This window comes from Anser cygnoides, unplaced genomic scaffold, assembly GCF_040182565.1.
Source record: "Anser cygnoides isolate HZ-2024a breed goose unplaced genomic scaffold, Taihu_goose_T2T_genome scaffold_44_1, whole genome shotgun sequence".
Lineage (NCBI taxonomy): Eukaryota > Metazoa > Chordata > Aves > Anseriformes > Anatidae > Anser > Anser cygnoides.
Genome location: NW_027103068.1, coordinates 187,058 through 204,402, shown reverse-complemented (window position 1 = coordinate 204,402; position 17,345 = coordinate 187,058). Strand labels below are relative to the sequence as shown.

At 45.6% G+C, this 17,345-nt stretch overlaps 1 protein-coding gene across 1 annotated transcript; it reads left to right on the top strand.

The window, feature by feature from the left end:
- The first annotated feature begins 1,819 nt into the window (after positions 1-1,819).
- Positions 1,820-15,973, top strand: LOC136789370 (deleted in malignant brain tumors 1 protein-like). The gene is made up of 10 exons (XM_066989419.1): positions 1,820-2,180; positions 2,751-3,074; positions 4,507-4,830; positions 6,515-6,838; positions 7,172-7,495; positions 8,184-8,507; positions 10,725-11,048; positions 13,010-13,333; positions 14,120-14,443; positions 15,603-15,973. Exons 1-10 carry the CDS (start codon positions 2,069-2,071, stop codon positions 15,971-15,973), a joined length of 3,075 nt encoding a protein of 1,024 aa, XP_066845520.1. The 5' UTR covers positions 1,820-2,068.
- The last annotated feature ends 1,372 nt before the right edge of the window (positions 15,974-17,345 follow it).

Here is a 17,345-nt window from a genome sequence, read left to right as displayed (position 1 = left end):
AACAATTTTCTGTGCATATATGCTTCCTTTTCCATTTAGGGGTCTTTCATACTCCCATATGCTGAGAGGGGAAAAATACGGAACTAACACTGGACTAAATAAATTGAAACTCCTGACTATCTGCATGAATCAAAGAGTTTCTGCATTCAGTCTTGGTCTGTGCCATGGTTTAGCTCAAAGGATCTACCAGGATAGAAAAGGACCTAGAATGCATGTTCAATAAGATGAGGTTGAAAGAGCTGTGTGTTTCTTCTGAAGAAGAGAAAGCAAATGTTGCTGAAATAGCAGCTTATAATCACCTGCAAGTCAGCAGCAAAGAATGGAGTCAGAAGGTTTTTGACAAGGACAGGAAATATAACAAGGAGCAACAACAAATTGCAGCTTGGGAGGTTGGAATTTAAGAAAAAAAATGCTGAATGGTGGTTCAGTCCTCAGGCTGTTGCCAGAGAGACTGTGGAGTTTTTCAAGATGTAGCTGGACAAAGCTGCAGTGAATTTGACCTAGAGGAAGCAGTAGTAGTGCTTTGATCAGTGTTTTGACTAGAAATCAGCAAAAGCACTTTCTCAACAACACCTCTGTGACTCATAAGCTATTAAACCAGAACCAAAATTAGGCATCCTGTAGCCTTTAGCTGTGCTATTTGAACTCAAAATGCCCATGTTTGTCTTATCTATGAGGCAGCCCCTGCAGCTTCCACTGCTTCTCATGCCTCCAGGTGAGCAGAAATCCCTGCCCAAAACTTCATCCATGATCTATGTCCAAGAAAATAGCTGGGCTGTGACATCAAAAATATCATCAAGGTGAATCAAAAAAGGAAGAAAAAAATCTATAACAATGACAACAACAAAGTTTAGCCCTGCAGGCCTCAGAGATCGCTCTTCTAAAGAGTTGCACCAATGAAAAACACTTGTTTAAAGAAAAATTGTTTCCTGAAAAATCATGAACTGCAGGCTAGCTGGAAGTTTGTTTTTTTTTGTGTTTTTTTTTTTTGTTTGTTTGTTTTGTTCTGTTTTGTTTTGTTTTCTGAAAACAAAGTTTATTTTAATCACCAGTAGTACAACTGAGTGCTATTTCAGCTGATGTTAAGCAAACTCTTTGCAAGCCATATCTCCTCTGCAGGCCATGTTTATTTTGTGCACCCTAATTTACTCTCGTGTGTGTGCATGCAACGTCCCTTTCATGGGACAGTATCTCATATTGAACTCTTTGATCCTGAAGTTCTTATTATTGCAATTGGTTTACAGTGACTTCATCAGTGCAGCCCCATCCAATTCCCAAGTGACTCCTCCTCACCCCCACTACCTGGAGAGTTTCATTGTCCCCCAGCTCAAGCAAGAGTTAATCCACAACATCACTGAGGTAGGAACAAGCCTGTTGTTCCTCATCTAGACCAACCCCCTTCTCAAGCACAGTCAGCTAGAGCAGCTGTCAAAAGCTGTGTCAAGTCGGTTTTGGAGATATCCAGGGATGGACACTTTACAACACCTGTGAACAGCCTGCTCCTGTATTTGGCCACCCTCACAGTAAAAAAATGTCTTCTTGTTTTCCATATGCTCCCCATTCCTAGACAGCATGTAAGAACTGATCAAATAGGCAGACCCAGACATTATTCCAGACATCATTCCTGCCTTTTCCAAGAAGGGCACTGCCTATTCACAACCTTGTCCTGCTAGGAGAATGATACTTTTAGAGAAGTAGCAGAAACAGTTTGATTTTTGCTAAAACAACAGAGGACAAAAGATTACTTTCTAGCATGGGCTATTTTTCCTGATTACCTTGACAAACAGAAGAGCATGGGAGGAGGGAAACAGTAATAGGGAGATGCAGGGAAGCAGAGGGAGGTGGCCAGAGCTCTGGTGGGTGAAGAGGGAGAGGCCAATTAAGGGGAGGAGTCAGAGTAAGGAATATTTGTCATCTACCTCAACTCTTGGTCCTTACTGTCTTCTCTCCTTCCTGCCCAGCCAGTCACTGACTCTGAGCTCTTTGTCTCTCCTAAAAGGGACGTTATTCCAGCTCTACCTTGTCCAGGCCTTCAAGGACTGGATTGTACAAGGTCTCTGCTGCTACCATGGGACCACCAGGAAGTCTTCTCCCATCCCAGGATTCCCACAGCAGGGGTCTGTCTGCCTTTGGTGGAATGAGGATGGAAACTGTGCTTTTCCTCCTGGCATGGCTTTGGGGTAAGTTTCCTCCTTTGCTCCTGGAGAATCAAATAATTTTCTTCAGACAGGATCTTCTGTGAAGCTATTTTAGTCGCGATTGCAATGGCGGGCGTCCTGTCAATCAGGAGCGCATATTAGTAAACAAATCATAACCTTTTATTCCCTATTACCTGACGCCTGATCACCTCCCCTGTTTCCTCACTGGCTGAGTACTACAGGTTCACAAGCTACTTGACGCTCCTCTATACCATATATGTACAATTTTTCTTTTTTTCAACCCTTTAATTTCTCCTTTCTTATGTTTTGAGAACTTGTGATCTTTGTTTTACTGTTCTCACGCTGCTCATCCTGTTTTTCTCAAGCTTCTACCTTATTTTGAACAGTGAGGCCTTCTACTATCCACTTATCTACTTAGCATTTCTCCTTATTATGACTACACGACTACCTTGGAATACAGAAAAGTAATTCTCTGCTGCAAAAACACAACTTTGTTTCTCACACCTACAAGAGCAAGACGTTAACATTCTCCACTGTCAGCCAAAACCTGGTTCATGCCTATTTCCCATCTTGTCTTCTTTTGTGATTCAGGTGTTGCTAACTCAGCTCCGATCAGACTCGTGAATGGCCCCAACCGCTGCACGGGGCGGCTTGAGGTGCTTTGGAATCAGCAGTGGGGAACGGTGTGTGATGACAGATGGGATCTATCCGATGCCATGGTTGTATGCAGGCAGTTGGAGTGTGGGGAAGCACTGTCAGCTCCTGGCTTGGCTCAGTTTGGCCAAGGAACTGGTCGTATCTGGCTGGATGACATGAATTGCAATGGTACAGAAGTTGACCTTTCTGCATGCAGGACCAGACCCTGGGGAGAGCACAACTGCAATCATGGAGAAGACGCAGGCGTTGTGTGCTCAGGTAACTTGTGTTTACACCACTCCTCATGAGGCACCAAGATGCTGTGCTGTGTAGAGGGTTGTTTTTAAGCCTGTTTGCAAGATTTTATTTCTCAGTCAGTGCCACCCTTAGGACTCAGATTGGAGATGGGTTCTTCAGAACTGTCCTGTACTATGCCAAGGACAAGCTCAGTTCTGTTGTCAGTTAAATAGTGTGTATGACAGAGCAGTGATTTTTTCTGTCTGTGCTGTTCTGTTTTTTACTCCATCCCCATACAGTTAATGGGCAAAAAACCTGAAAGGAACACCGCCTGGATGCATATGCTTTCCATGCATGCATGGCTTAAATATGACTTAGAAGTTGAGCATTCCTATTTTTGTATTTGTATTTTTTTTGTTCCATTTGTATTTTGTGACAATGCTCCTGGTGGATGCGTTTATTCTCCAGACTGGCACTGTGATGAGAGATGACCAATATTGGGTCATTTGTCTATGAGCCAGTTCTGACCTGGATGTCATGGTGTTGATGAACGCTGAGCTCCTGGAACTGGGTGGGAAAGGCTTGCGGGTGTTTCTTACCCTTCTACATCACAGTTAACTGGGGACTAAAGCATAATCAAGTGGCCCATAGGTCCCAGGCAGTAGAGAGAGTGCTGGGAGGTGAATGGGCTGCCCATTGCCCCTTTTCATGGCAGTATTTCCCAAAGACTCTGCTCCACTCAGAACTGAGCAATGAACAAGGTTTCCAAGTGCACATACACCTAGTTGGATCTGGAATAGGACTCAACTCCATATTAAGACCTAGACTTACCTATGTCTAAATACAGGTGTCACAGTTTGGGCTGGGTGTCTTTCTGTTAGGAGCAGTGTAGTCCATTCCCCACACAGTTGCCACACAGCTCGAAATGCCCTGGGGCATCTGACATCACTGCATGGGACTAGCAGATGAGACACATTCCCTAAGGTAGACCCAACAGGATACCAGCTGGACTCTGAGGGAGGAATATGTGCAGCATTGCAAACACTGTTGATCACCTTTTTGGGCAATTGAATCAAACCTCAATATTTGGTGAGCTGAGACACCATCAACTAACTAGAATTTCAATATTCATCTCACATGGAGATACCAACATGTATATAAGACATGAGTGTTCGGATATGCAGCCAGTTGCCACCTTGGAACAGTTTCACAACGTCAGTTGAAGGCCTGCTTCATAAGAAAATCCAAATCCTTTCTATTTATCTCTCTAATTAGGAAATCTGAAACCACTGAGAAAAGTTCAGAAGTTTATCCTCATCAACCTTTTCAAGCCCTGGACAGTACTAGTGGAGAACTTTCCTTCAGTCTCTAGGGGATCTTTCCACGTGCAATCCCTGATCCTGTTAGATTGTTGTTGTTAGTGATGGTTGATTGATTGTTTTTTGTTTTTTGTTTTTGTTATTTTTTAATGCAGGACTTAACAAAACAGTTCCACTACGATTAGTGAATGGTACAAGTCACTGTTCTGGGAGAGTGGAGGTCTTTTATGGCCATCAATGGGGAACTGTCTGTGATGACAACTGGGATATAGTTGATGCTGAAGTTGTATGCCGGCAGCTGGGCTGTGGGACAGCCCTATCTGCTCCTTCCTCGGCTTATTTTGGGAGAGGCCCTGAACCCATTTGGCTTGATGAGGTTATCTGCAGAGGAACTGAAGCTGCCCTGTCTGAATGCAGTGCAAAGCCTTGGGGACTCCATGACTGTGTGCACGGAGAAGATGCTGGTGTTGTGTGCTCAGGTAATTCTCACACAAGTGGGTTTACTGGGGTGTGGAGATATGCTAGAGATGTTACAGGGGATCCTGTTCCCTTTAGAGTAGAGCTGACCCAAACACCCAGGAGAACTGTAAGGTAAAAAAATATTTATACTAAAATGGTCTTGCCTCTTCTCTCTAATTGTCCACCGCATGAATCACGGGTAAAACCAGTGTTGCTGCAGTAATTATTTATAGGCTCCCCATGTGATAGCATATGGCCAGTGTATGACTTGGTAGCGAATCTTTTCTCACTGCAGAAAGCAGTGGCTTCAACCACCCCTTCATCTCACCCATGTCAGTAGACTTACTAACTTCCTAACTTCCCCCAAAGCTGTTGAATTAAGCAAGGTTTTTCCCATGGCACATTTTGTCCCTCCAAATGTATTAATATCAGGTCTTCAAATACAACCAGAAACCCAAGGTTCCACCTTCAAGTCTCCCTTCATGATTCCCAGATTCAGTCAATCCTTTCCAATTCACCAGCTGTCTAGTAAAGCAGAGGCAGCATATGCCACAGCTGGTTTACCCTTTGGCATTTGCTGGTGGGCCAGTTATTACAAATATGCTGATTGCTTAGACAACACTGGAAGGAGAAGATTTGATCCTCAACTGCCTTTCCTATAAGGAGGCACTAATTAGAGTATCTCCTTTCTAGCCACATACAGTTTTGTAAAGTTTGTAAGAACTTTAAATATTGAGAAATCCACATTTTCTTCATTGACCCGTGTACAACAAGGGTATTAACATGAGACTGAGGGGCAGTTGGAGAGAGAGGCAGTATGACAGTGATTCTGGAACCTCTAGTTATCCAGGTTCTTTAACACACATTATGGTACCTTGGACATCTACAAGGGGCTGGCAAACATGCTACAAAACATACAGCAGAGCTAAGTCCCCTTGTAATGGCAGATAGAGGCTAGAGCATCTTAAATAGCACTGGACATCGACATTTAAACAAGACTGGGGATTGCCTTCTGGCACCCCAAGTATATTTTAGTTTATGAAATACATTGAATCATAGAATATCCTGAGTTGGAAAGGATCCACAAGAATCATCAAGTCCAGCTCCTGGCTCCACACAGGACCACCCAAAATAAGACGTGTTGAGAGCCTTGTCCAAATGTTTCTTAATTCTGACAGGCTTGGTGCCATGACCAGTTCCCTGGGGATCATCTTCCAGTGCCCAAACACCCTCTCAGTGAAGAAACTATTCCAATCCGATTAATACTTCCCCTGACATAGCTTCATGCTCTTCCATTGGATCCTATCACTGCTAATCAGACAGAAGAGATGAGCTCTCCAACTTGTCAAGACTTCTCTGCAAGACCTCTCCACCCTTGAGGGAGTCAACAGCTCCTCCTAATTCAGTATCATCTGCAAACTTAGTTTGCATTTGAGTCCTGGATCCCGAATATCCATAAACTATTGGAGAGAACTGGCCCCCAAATGGATGCCTTTGGAACCCCACTGGTGGCACTGCTGAACAGACAATGCTGTGATGGTGGAGGAATAGTTTGTGTTGCTTCTTTATGTAATATTTTCCCGTGTCAAAAATCTACAAAATGCAAAGCCATAAGTGAGAGTCACTATATTCATTGACAAGTGGGAGACAGATAAAACAAAATCTGCATATTTCTCTTTTTTTTTTTTTTTTTTTTTCTTGTAGGCTTTGCAAAACCTGCCCCGCTCCGATTAGTGGATGGCTTGACCCCCTGCTCTGGGAGAATTGAGGTGTTTTACGGCCAACGTTGGGGAACAGTGTGTGATGATGACTGGGACTTGATTGATGCAGAAGTTGTGTGCAGGCAGCTAGGCTGTGGGAAGGCCTTGTCAGCTCCCCGTGGGGCTTACTTTGGTCAAGGATCTGACGCCATCTGGCTTGATGATGTCAACTGCACGGGGACAGAAGCTGCTCTCTCCGAATGCATGGCCACTCCCTGGGGAATCCATAACTGTGGGCATGGAGAAGATGCTGGCGTGGTTTGTGCAGGTACCCTTAATTCACCTTAAATCATAGGGGAAGTTAACTGTGAGTGACCCTGGGGTCCAGGTCCTTCACCGCAAATAGGTATTCCAAAGAAATAAATAATAAATAAATAATAAATAAATAATAAATAAAGAGTGGTATCTGCCCATGCCACAGAGCCGCAATCCAGGCAGCACAGAAGCAGTATGAACCAAAACATAGAATCACAGAATCATCTAGGTTGGAAGATCCAAGATCACCTAGACCAACCTCTGACCTAACACTAACACTAACAAGTCCTCAATCCACATTACTGAAAGCCCAAAAAATTGATGCCTTTACTATTTCTCAATACAGGATTTGCTGAGCTGTTTCCAGTCCGGCTGGTGAATGGTTCAAATTCCTGCTCTGGGAGAGTCGAGGTGTTTCATGAGCAGCAGTGGGGGACCGTCTGCGATGACAGCTGGGATTTGGCAGATGCTCAAGTGGTGTGCAGGCAGCTGGGCTGTGGAGGAGCGATCTCGGCCCCTGGCTCTGCTCGGTTTGGGCAAGGAACTGGCCAAATTTGGCTGGATGATGTGAACTGTGCAGGAGCTGAAACTGTTCTCACAGAGTGCCGGGCCAAGCCTTGGGGAGACCACAACTGTAACCACAAAGAAGATGCTGCTGTGGAGTGTTCAGGTACTGCTAACATATGCCATGACATGCGGAGTACAATGGAGGGAATGCATTTGTGAGAAGGGTGCTGGTGGCTCTAGAGTCCCCTCAGGGCCAGGAGAGTGTGCGCTGATCATGCATCTGTGGGCTGAGATATAAGGAGAGTGATACGTGGATGCTAAGGTTGTTTTTCTTTCTGCACTGATCCCACTGCTCAGGATAATCCCTGGGGGATGTGAGCCATGGAGGAGGCCTAGGGCACTGTGTCACCCGTTGTGCCCAGAACCTGGAGCCATGCTCCAGGGAGCAGTTTGGAGCTCTCACGGGGACTAGAGTGCTATGGACTTTGACAGTGAGTCCTGATGGCTGGATTTATAGAGGCTCACGAGTAGGAACTCTGCAGTCCCAAAGGCACAGTTTCCCCCTGCACTCTGGTCCTGTCAATACTCCCCAACCCCATTTTGTTGCCCTGCTGTGGGGGAAGAAATCTGGGTGCTCAGCTCTGAACACTCTACAGATAAAATATTCATTGCTAAAGTACCAGCCAAGGGTGTGGGAACAAATTCTGAGGCCATCCATTGCAGCTTTACACACCAGGGCGTCAAGTGCTGTTGGCTACTGGACCATTGTGATGGTGTTTTGTTTTGGCCCCTCCACAGCACACTGAGACATGCAATGCTCCTGAACATTTTGCAATTGTGTTTTGGTCCAGGTGTTGAAGAAGCAGCTCCCATCCGGCTTGTGAACGGTCCCAGTCATTGTGCTGGTAGAGTTGAGGTGTTTCATGACCAACAGTGGGGAACCGTGTGTGATGATGGCTGGGACAAAGCTGACGCCAGCGTCGTGTGCAGGCAGCTGGGCTGTGGGGCAGCACTGTCAGCCCCTGGCTCAGCTCGCTTTGGAGAAGGCTCTGACCCCATCTGGCTGGATGACGTGAATTGTATAGGAACCGAGGCTGCCCTCTCTGAATGCCAGTTCCAGCCTTGGGGATCCCATAACTGCAAGCACAAAGAAGATGCTGGTGTAGTATGCTCAGGTAACCCCTGCCTGTGTCTCTGTCTGCATGATAGGGAAGGTTTTCTGTACCAACCTACCTGAAGGCTCTGTCTTGATGATGCGCCCTCAGTTCCTGAATGTGTTGTGAGCTCTCTGTCATCATACTGGAGACGTGTTACAAATTCCTTTTTTTGGCATGCGTGTAGGTGTCCTTGTACACACAAGTTCTGTGTTTCCTTTGGCTTAGAAGAACAGAATAGAGCAGAGCAGAGCAGAGCAGAGCAGAGCAGAGCAGAGCAGAGCAGAGCAGAATAGAATAGAATAGAATAGAATAGAATAGAATAGAATAGAATAGAATAGAATAGAAAAGAAAGAAAAGAAAAGAAAAGAAAAGAAAAGAAAAGAAAAGAAAAGAAAAGAAAAGAAAAGAAAAGAAAAGAAAAGAAAAGAAAAGAAAAGAAAAGAAAAGAAAAGAAAAGAAAAGAAAAGAAAAGAAAAGAAAAGAAAAGAAAAGAAAAGAAAAGAAAAGAAAAGAAAAGAAAAGAAAAGAAAAGAAAAGAAAAGAAAAGAAAAGAAAAGAAAAGAAAAGAAAAGAAAAGAAAAGAAAGAATAGATCAGTTGGAAAGGACCTACAAAGATCATATAGTCCAACTCCCTGACCACTTCAGGGCTAACCAGAAGTTAGAGCATATAATTGAGGGCATTATCCAAATGACTCTTGAACACTGACAGGCATGGGGAATCAGCTACCTCACCAGGAAGCCCGTTCCAGTATTGACCAAATTCATAGTGAAGAAATCTTTCCTAATGCCCAGTCTGAACCTCCCCTGGTGCAGCTTTGTGCCATTGCCATGCATCCTGTTATTGGCTACCAAGGAGAAGAGGCCAGCAGCTCCCTTTGTGCTTCCCCTCCTCAGGAAGTTACAGAGAGTAATGAGGTCACATCTTAGCCTCCTTTTCTCCAAAATAAGTGCCCTCGGTCTCTCCTCACAGGACATGCCATCCAGCCCTTTTATCAGATTGGTTGCCTTCCTCTGCATGCTTTCAAGGATTTAACTTCTTTTTTATACTGTGGAGACCAAAACTGCACATAATATTCAAGGTGAGGCCACACCAACACTAAATATAGCAAGAGAACCACCGCTTTTTACCAGCTGGCTGTGCTGCTTTTAATTCATCCCAAAATGTGCTTTGCCCTCTTGGCTGCCAAGGCACACAGCTGACTCGTGCCCTTGAGCATGCTGTCAACCAACATCCCCAGGTCCCTTTCTGCTGAGCTGATCTCCAGCCTGTGCCTGGCTGGCATTGCTCCGTTGCAGGTGTAGAACCCAGTATTTTCCTCTGTTGAACTTCATGCTGTTACTAATTGCTCAATGCTCCAATCCATCTAGATCCCTCTGCAAGGCCTTTCATCCCCCTAGGGAATCAACAGCACCTCCCGGTTTAGTGTCATCCTAAACTTGCTGAGGATGAGCTCCACTCATGCATCCAGATCATGGATAAAAATGTTGAACAGGACTGGCCCTAGAATGAGCCCTGGGGAACAGTGCCGGGGATAGTCTGCCAGGCAGATGTAGCCCCATTCACTACAACCTTTAGAGCTCTACCATCGAGTCAGTTCATCACGCGGCGTAGCGTGAACCTGTTCATCTCACAGTTGGACAATTCGTCCAGAAGGGTGCTGTGAGGAGCAGTATCATAGACCGCAATGAAATCTAAAAAGACTGCATCCACTGCCTTCCTTTCATCCACCAAGCAGGCGGCTTTGTCATAGAAGGAGATCAATTTACTAAAGCAGGACTTTCTCTTGATGAACTCATGTTGACTCTGCCTGATGATAGCTTTGTTCCTTAATGTCATTCGATATCCCCCAGGACATTCTTCTGCATAACTTTTGCAGGACTGAGGTCAAACTAACAGGTCTGTAGTTTCCTGGGTCTTCTCTCATGCCCTTGTTATGGCTGGGTGTAGCATTGCCTAGCTTCCAGTCAGCAGGGACCTCTCCACACTCTTAAGACCTTTATTAAATTATTCTGACTTATACTATAGTATATCTAAATTATATTCTGCAGAATATGGTACACAGACAATTGTCCACTTAGTTTTGAACTGGGGAAGATATCTCAACTTCAGGCAACTGGATAACTGTATCCTGGATGTCACAAGATACTCACTGTGATTATGTATTCTATCTTACTTTTAATCAAGCTAATGGCAGCTCTGTAATGTATATTCCTGCCCTTGCTATTTTCTTCAGATATACCAAGAGTAGCTCCACTCCGATTAATGGATGGGCCAAATCGTTGCAGTGGGAGAGTTGAAGTTTTTTATGGCCAACAGTGGGGAACCGTGTGTGGTGACAGCTGGGATATAAGAGATGCAGAAGTCGTCTGCCAGCAGCTGGGCTGTGGGAAAGCGCTATCCACTCCAGCCTTTGCTTATTTTGGAGAAGGGTCTGGCCCTATCTGGTTGGATGATGTGAATTGCACAGGAACTGAAACTGCCCTTTCCAAATGTGAGACCAGTCTATGGGGAGCCCATAACTGTAGTCACGGAGAAGATGCTGGTGTTGTGTGCTTGGGTAAGTCTCTTCTATTTCACTTTTTGATTGACATTTATGGTATGTGGAGGGATGCTTGAAATGCCATAAGGTGCTCTCTTCCCATCCTACAAATCTCAAAACACAGTACTATACAGAAAAAGTGCTTCAAGCAGGGATGTTTGTAAATCCATTCGTGTTCCCCTCTCCTTCCCATTCAAAATCTAACCATAACACTGTGGTGCTGCAGTCCAGCCTGCCACTTGCTGTGCTCAAGAATTTAAATTTGGGACTCTTTCCCACATGAGCTACTGGTAAACTTGACGGCATTGAAGGACTGGTGTGATTCATCCTAGTATAGAAACAGCACACTGTCACTTGGGTTCTTCTGTTGTTGTCAGTGACAACCCCAATGAACATATCACACTTGAAAAATCAAGATACATGCTGTTTTCTTTCTTTCCTCTTCAAGACAAGAACATGAAAAAGTGTTGCAGGAACTGGTTAATATACCTTCCCTTCTCCTTTCCTTGCTAGAACCATCTTCAAGAGACCTGCTTTCCCCAATGTTTTTCCAACGTCTTCTCTGAAACCTTTACAGCTGACACAATTTCCTCAAAATTGTTGCACTGCACTTCTTTGCCACTAAAAGGAAACTCTGACCTGACTGCCTTCACCTGGAATTTATTGTACAGTCTCTTATCTCTTTGTAGTGTGGATTGCTATTTATTCTTTGCATCTACCTTTTGTTAAGTGTGTTACATCCCCTCTCAGTTTTCTCAGGCTCTTCATATCCCCATCTTGAGACATGTTTTTAAGCTTCCTTGCATTCCCCTCATTCTTCTCTGGTTTCTCCTTAGCTACTAGGCATATTTCTTCTAATCTGTTACCAAGCCAAGGCTTTGGAAGGCCTGGGTAGCTCTGAAGGCTTGATTTGGATATCTTGTAGTTAGCACTGCCTTTTATACCTGTCTATATCTTTCTTTGAAAAGCACAACACTTTAGAGTGCCACTCTTAATCCTTTTTATCTCTTTGTGAAGAATTGCCATGTAATTAATTCCTCTTCGTCCTATGTGCAATCATGTTACCTCCCCAAAGTGGTACACTTTTGAATTGCCTTTACTGGAGATAACCTGTTTCTCTCTGGCTACTTGCCAACAACTTGAAAATACCCTGTGGATTCACTGACTAAACACAGATGCCTGTGTCTGAATTAAATGTACTGTTGTCCCTTTGCAGCCAGCAAAGACTAAGACAACACAGTCTGTGGCAGGATTTGGCCCCAGATGCATTTGGGATGCAGACACCCAAAGCAGTTTAAAGAAACTGCAACCCAACAGAGCTTATTTTCTTTCTGTGACTGCAAAGGGTCCTCAGGGGAGTTGTAAAAGTGGGGTTCAGTTGCCAATACATACCTGTCTTGTGTCATCTGAGGTATCCTGTGATATCCCACCCAGTCTCTGATTGCAGATCCAGAAGGGCACAAATTACTCGTGATCCTCTATCAAGTCTGCCAGCCCCACTGGGATGTCTGGGATTCCCTGGGCATCTCAAATAGCACTAGGTACCAATAATCAGGAAAGCAAATCAGCTTCTTGAAGCTTAATCTAGCTGAGGTGAATCGTACCCCAGTGTTCCCACCATGTTCCCTAAAGAGCTCACTCTTGGCAAATGTCCCTGCCCTTGAGTCATGGAGTTACTTGGATTTGCTGTCTGGGCATGGACAACTTTCTAATCAAAGATAGGGAGAAAAGGGTTTCAAGCACCTCAGATTTGGGGGTTTGAATCATCAATACATCTCTTTTCCTTTGTTTCAGGCAGCACTTTTCCTTGACCTTTGGGGCAAGCAGGGAAAGCAATCACATTGAACGTCCTTCTTTTCTCCATGGTGCTTGCCCCTGGAATTCAGACTAAGCCAATGAGTGCATGCAATGCTTGTTGATGTGGTAAGCAGGAACGTCTTTGCCAGAATAACTTAACTTGTCTTACCTTTGTGGCTCAGGTGTTCCAGAACCAGTCCCAGTCCGGCTGGTGAATGGTTCGAACTTCTGCTCTGGGAGAGTCGAGGTGTTTCATGAGCAGCAGTGGGGGACCGTCTGCGATGACAGCTGGGATTTGGCAGATGCTCAAGTGGTGTGCAGGCAGCTGGGCTGTGGGGCAGCGATCTCAGCCCCCGGCTCTGCTCGGTTTGGGCAAGGAACTGGCCAAATTTGGCTGGATGATGTGAACTGTGCAGGAGCCGAAACTGCCCTCTCTGATTGCAAGGCACGGTCCTGGGGAGACCACAACTGTAACCACAAAGAAGATGCCGGTGTGTTCTGCTCAGGTACTGCTAATTCATACCATGTAACATGGAGTACAATGGAACCTCTTTCAGGGAGAGGTACCTGTGGCCCTGGGGGACATGTTTACCAATGTTTCTCTTGGTTGGGTTACAAGAGGATTGAATTCAGTGCTATTTTAGATTACTTAGGAGATTCAAGACACCTGCACATTGCAGGAGGATGTGCCACATAGTATTTGAAGAAGCCCAGTGTTCCTACAGAGCTGCAGCTGGAAGTCAGATGACTTTGATTGGCTACCAAAATGGATGTTTTCTGGTTGTTGAAGTCACATCGGAAGTGTGGGCCAAGTGGGGAGAGGGTATCCCAACATGCTGCAGAGTGTAGTCAGCCGGTGATGTGCAGAACCGTTGTGTTGAGTAATGAGGTAAATGGCACTCTTTAAGTCATGACTGCACAACATCATGACAGAGACCCATAGCACAGTCACTGGGGCATGTGGGAAGCAGAAACAGATGACACAGACTACCCTGGCCATCCTAGACCCTAGATCCCTAGAAAAGGGGAATGTTGTGTAACCAATGATAACACTGGCAGCATCTGCTGCTTTCCCTGGGGCGCTAAAGCAAGAGCTCAGCTCTTGGTGCTCTGTCCAGTAGCAATCTTCTACAGGTACAAATGAGCTCTAAGGCACTATCAGAGCAAATCTTTCAACAACTTTTTTTGGCACAAGACCCCTGTGAGGAAAGATGTTTTCCCTCTTCCACAGAGCGCTGAGGCATACAGTGCACCCTGAGCTTTTTCTGTGATTGCTCTGTGTTTTGGTCCAGGTGTTGCAGAAGCAGCTCCCATCCGGCTTGTGAACGGTCCCAGTCATTGTGCTGGTAGAGTTGAGGTGTTTCATGACCAACAGTGGGGAACCGTGTGTGATGATGGCTGGGACACAGCTGACGCCAGCGTCGTGTGCAGGCAGCTGGGCTGTGGGGCAGCACTGTCAGCCCCTGGCTCAGCTCGCTTTGGAGAAGGCTCTGACCCCATCTGGCTGGATGACGTGAATTGTATAGGAACCGAGGCTGCCCTCTCTGAATGCCAGTTCAAGCCTTGGGGATCCCATAACTGCAAGCACAAAGAAGACGCTGGTGTAGTATGCTCAGGTAACTCCTGTCTCAGTCTCAATGGTGTCCACAAACATGGAAATAAGATTTTCACCTTCAGTAAAAGGACTTTTCTGAGCTCAAGCTGCTCCTAATGTCTGCTATTAATGACTGTGGTGTATAAACCCAGTCTTGTGTGATGTATACAGTGCTCATGGCCCTGGCCATGGTCAACAGTCAACACTGGAAGATGATCCATAATTACTGAGTTGCCATCAGCAAGCCTCAGTCTGATAGTTTGATTAGTATGCCATCATTCAGCTTCTGAAGGCTCCAAGAATTTTACCAGGGCTGGATAGGTACCATAAATATCCCATTCCTGGTTGATTTACAAGGCTCAGGTTTGTAGTCTCATATGAACAGAGTCATCTCTAAGACTGATAGTTTTACAAAAAGATCACATGTAAAACTAAGCAATATTTTCAGCAAGTCTTGGCCTCTGGCTGACTGGGAAGTCTGTTTCATTCTGTCATGAGAAGTAATAAAATGGCACATTTCAGGATTTATAGAGAGTTTTGGAAAACTGAAACCACGGAACGTGGAATGTGTCTTTATAGCACTTTTATCTAAGTGCTTTTTCAGTTTTCTCTCCGGTGTCTCTTGCATACCTGCAAGAAGTCTCCTGCTTTGTCAAAGCAGTTGAGAGATTCCTTGGATCATAGGACAATTCAGACCTCGGGAGGTCTCTACGCCAGACTCATGATCAAAGCAAGGTCAGCTGTGAGGGCAGACCAGCAGGCCTTCATCCAGGCTTGCAAACATCAGGATAATCATCCCTCAGGATAATCCTAAAGAATCACAAGGTTTTCTTAAAGATCTGGTAGCCTATTTTCTCATCTTTTTGCCTTTCTTTTCTACTTTTTGGATGGAGCAGGTATGGTGCGCTGTGTCACACAGTGATTCAAATAAACTGTCTGAAACATGCCTGCTCAGAAGGGATGAATTAGCCATTTGTGGGCTCCTTCCAGCTCGGGATATTCAATGATTCTGTGACAGTATGGAGGTAACCCTGGGAGGAGCTCTGTCCACCCAGGAGGTCCTCTTTATCCATGGGACAGCTTGGTTGGCACTAGGACACCACAACGTGCCTACTGTCAGTAGGGTTTAGGTGCAGGGCGTTTATGTGTGCATTTATCTTTTCGGGTTGCTTTATCTGCAGGGATTGCAGAAACAGCTCCTCTCCGGCTGGTGAACGGCCCCACTCGTTGTGCTGGGAGAGTTGAGGTGCTTCAGAGCCAGCAGTGGGGAACAGTGTGCGATGACAACTGGGACCTGAGCGATGCTGCAGTGGTGTGCCAGCAGCTGGGCTGCGGGACGGCCATGTCAGCCCCAGGATCCGCTTATTTTGGGCAAGGTTATGGCCGTATCTGGCTGGATGATGTGAAATGCTCCGGCAGAGAATCAGCCCTCTCCAAGTGTGTGGCAAGGCCTTGGGGAGTCCATAACTGCAACCACGGGGAAGATGCAGGCGTCATATGTTCAGGTAACCTTCATCCATGTCCCATCCTGCTAGACATTAGTAGCTATTAAACCTCTAAGCTGGGTTTTGGCACTGGTGGCCCTTCATCCCTTCTCAGTCTCAGACAAGTGCCACTTGTCTCACTTTCACCGTCTCTTTCCATGTCTCAGACAAGTGCCATGGGGTAAGGGGAGGTGGAGGTGTGAAGTTGGAGCTTGGTATTTTGAGGGATGATTCCCACCTCTTCACATAGCAGCTCATTTTTCCTATTTGCATCTTTGAAATATCACTAGGATATTATGTGTATACTACTAACTCTCAGCGGCCTTGCAGGATAAAGCAAGCTACTTTTACAGATCTGGATTGCATTCATTTCCTTCCAGGTGGGATCTAAACCTCACAGATCTTCCAGAGTGGAGAAGACAGACAATAGTGCCAGCCGACATGTGTACGACATTTATTCAACCCAAACCAAAGTGATCCTTGAAGGCCAAAGAGCATGCAGTACAGAAGCAAATCCCTGATGCTCAGATCTATCACACTGAAATGCGAACATAAAAACAATGTGCCCAAATCGGGGGCGTGCTTGCCCCAGGAATCTTCAGCTAATGAAGAGAGATAGGCACTCGCATGGGGCAAGTCAGCCCAGCTGTCTCCTGAGCCACTTCAGAAGCTTTTTCCTCCCCTGGCTGTAGAAGGAGCCTCAGGTGATTTTGTGTCTGATTTGGGTACCTCTGTGGATGTCTGCAGATGGTTGGAGTGGACACGGTCCCACTGACCACAATTCCTTATCTTGGCCACAAGATCATTTTCCAGGCATGTTCTCTCAGGAGGGAGGGATTATCTGGAGAACACGAGTGGGCATTTGAAGTCAGCTTGAATCCCTGCAACATCTCACATTATCATGCCCTCTGTGCCCAAGAGATCATACAGTTCCCATGCCAGTTCAACTTCTCCTGCTGATAATGCCTCTAATCCATGAAAGCTTTCTTGTGCTGATTGTAGAATACATTATATAAACACCCAGCTTTTGCTGTATTGGCTCGAACAGCTTGAGGTTCCCTTGGGTAGCCATCACCCACCCCCAGAAGATGTTTAGCTACTGTCATGAAATCCTCATGCAACCTTCCCTCTGATAAGTAAAACAGATTGTACCTTGTGGCCCCTCTCTGAGGCATTTCCACCAAGCCTTGAACCACTTCTGTGCTGCTTCTCACTTTTCATCTAAGAAAAAATATATGTATATGTAGGCATGTGACCTGAACTTCATGTTTCTGAGAGTCTGTCTGATGCTCTGTGTCACAGTGAGATGGCCACCAGCTTCACCTCATTTCTGCTCTCCTTGGAGCCACACCGAACCAGGCACTTCCCAAAAAGCAGATGATCCAAGCTCCTTTAGACTTGCTTGGGGAGGAGATGAACTGTTCCGTGAGGAGGAGGGGG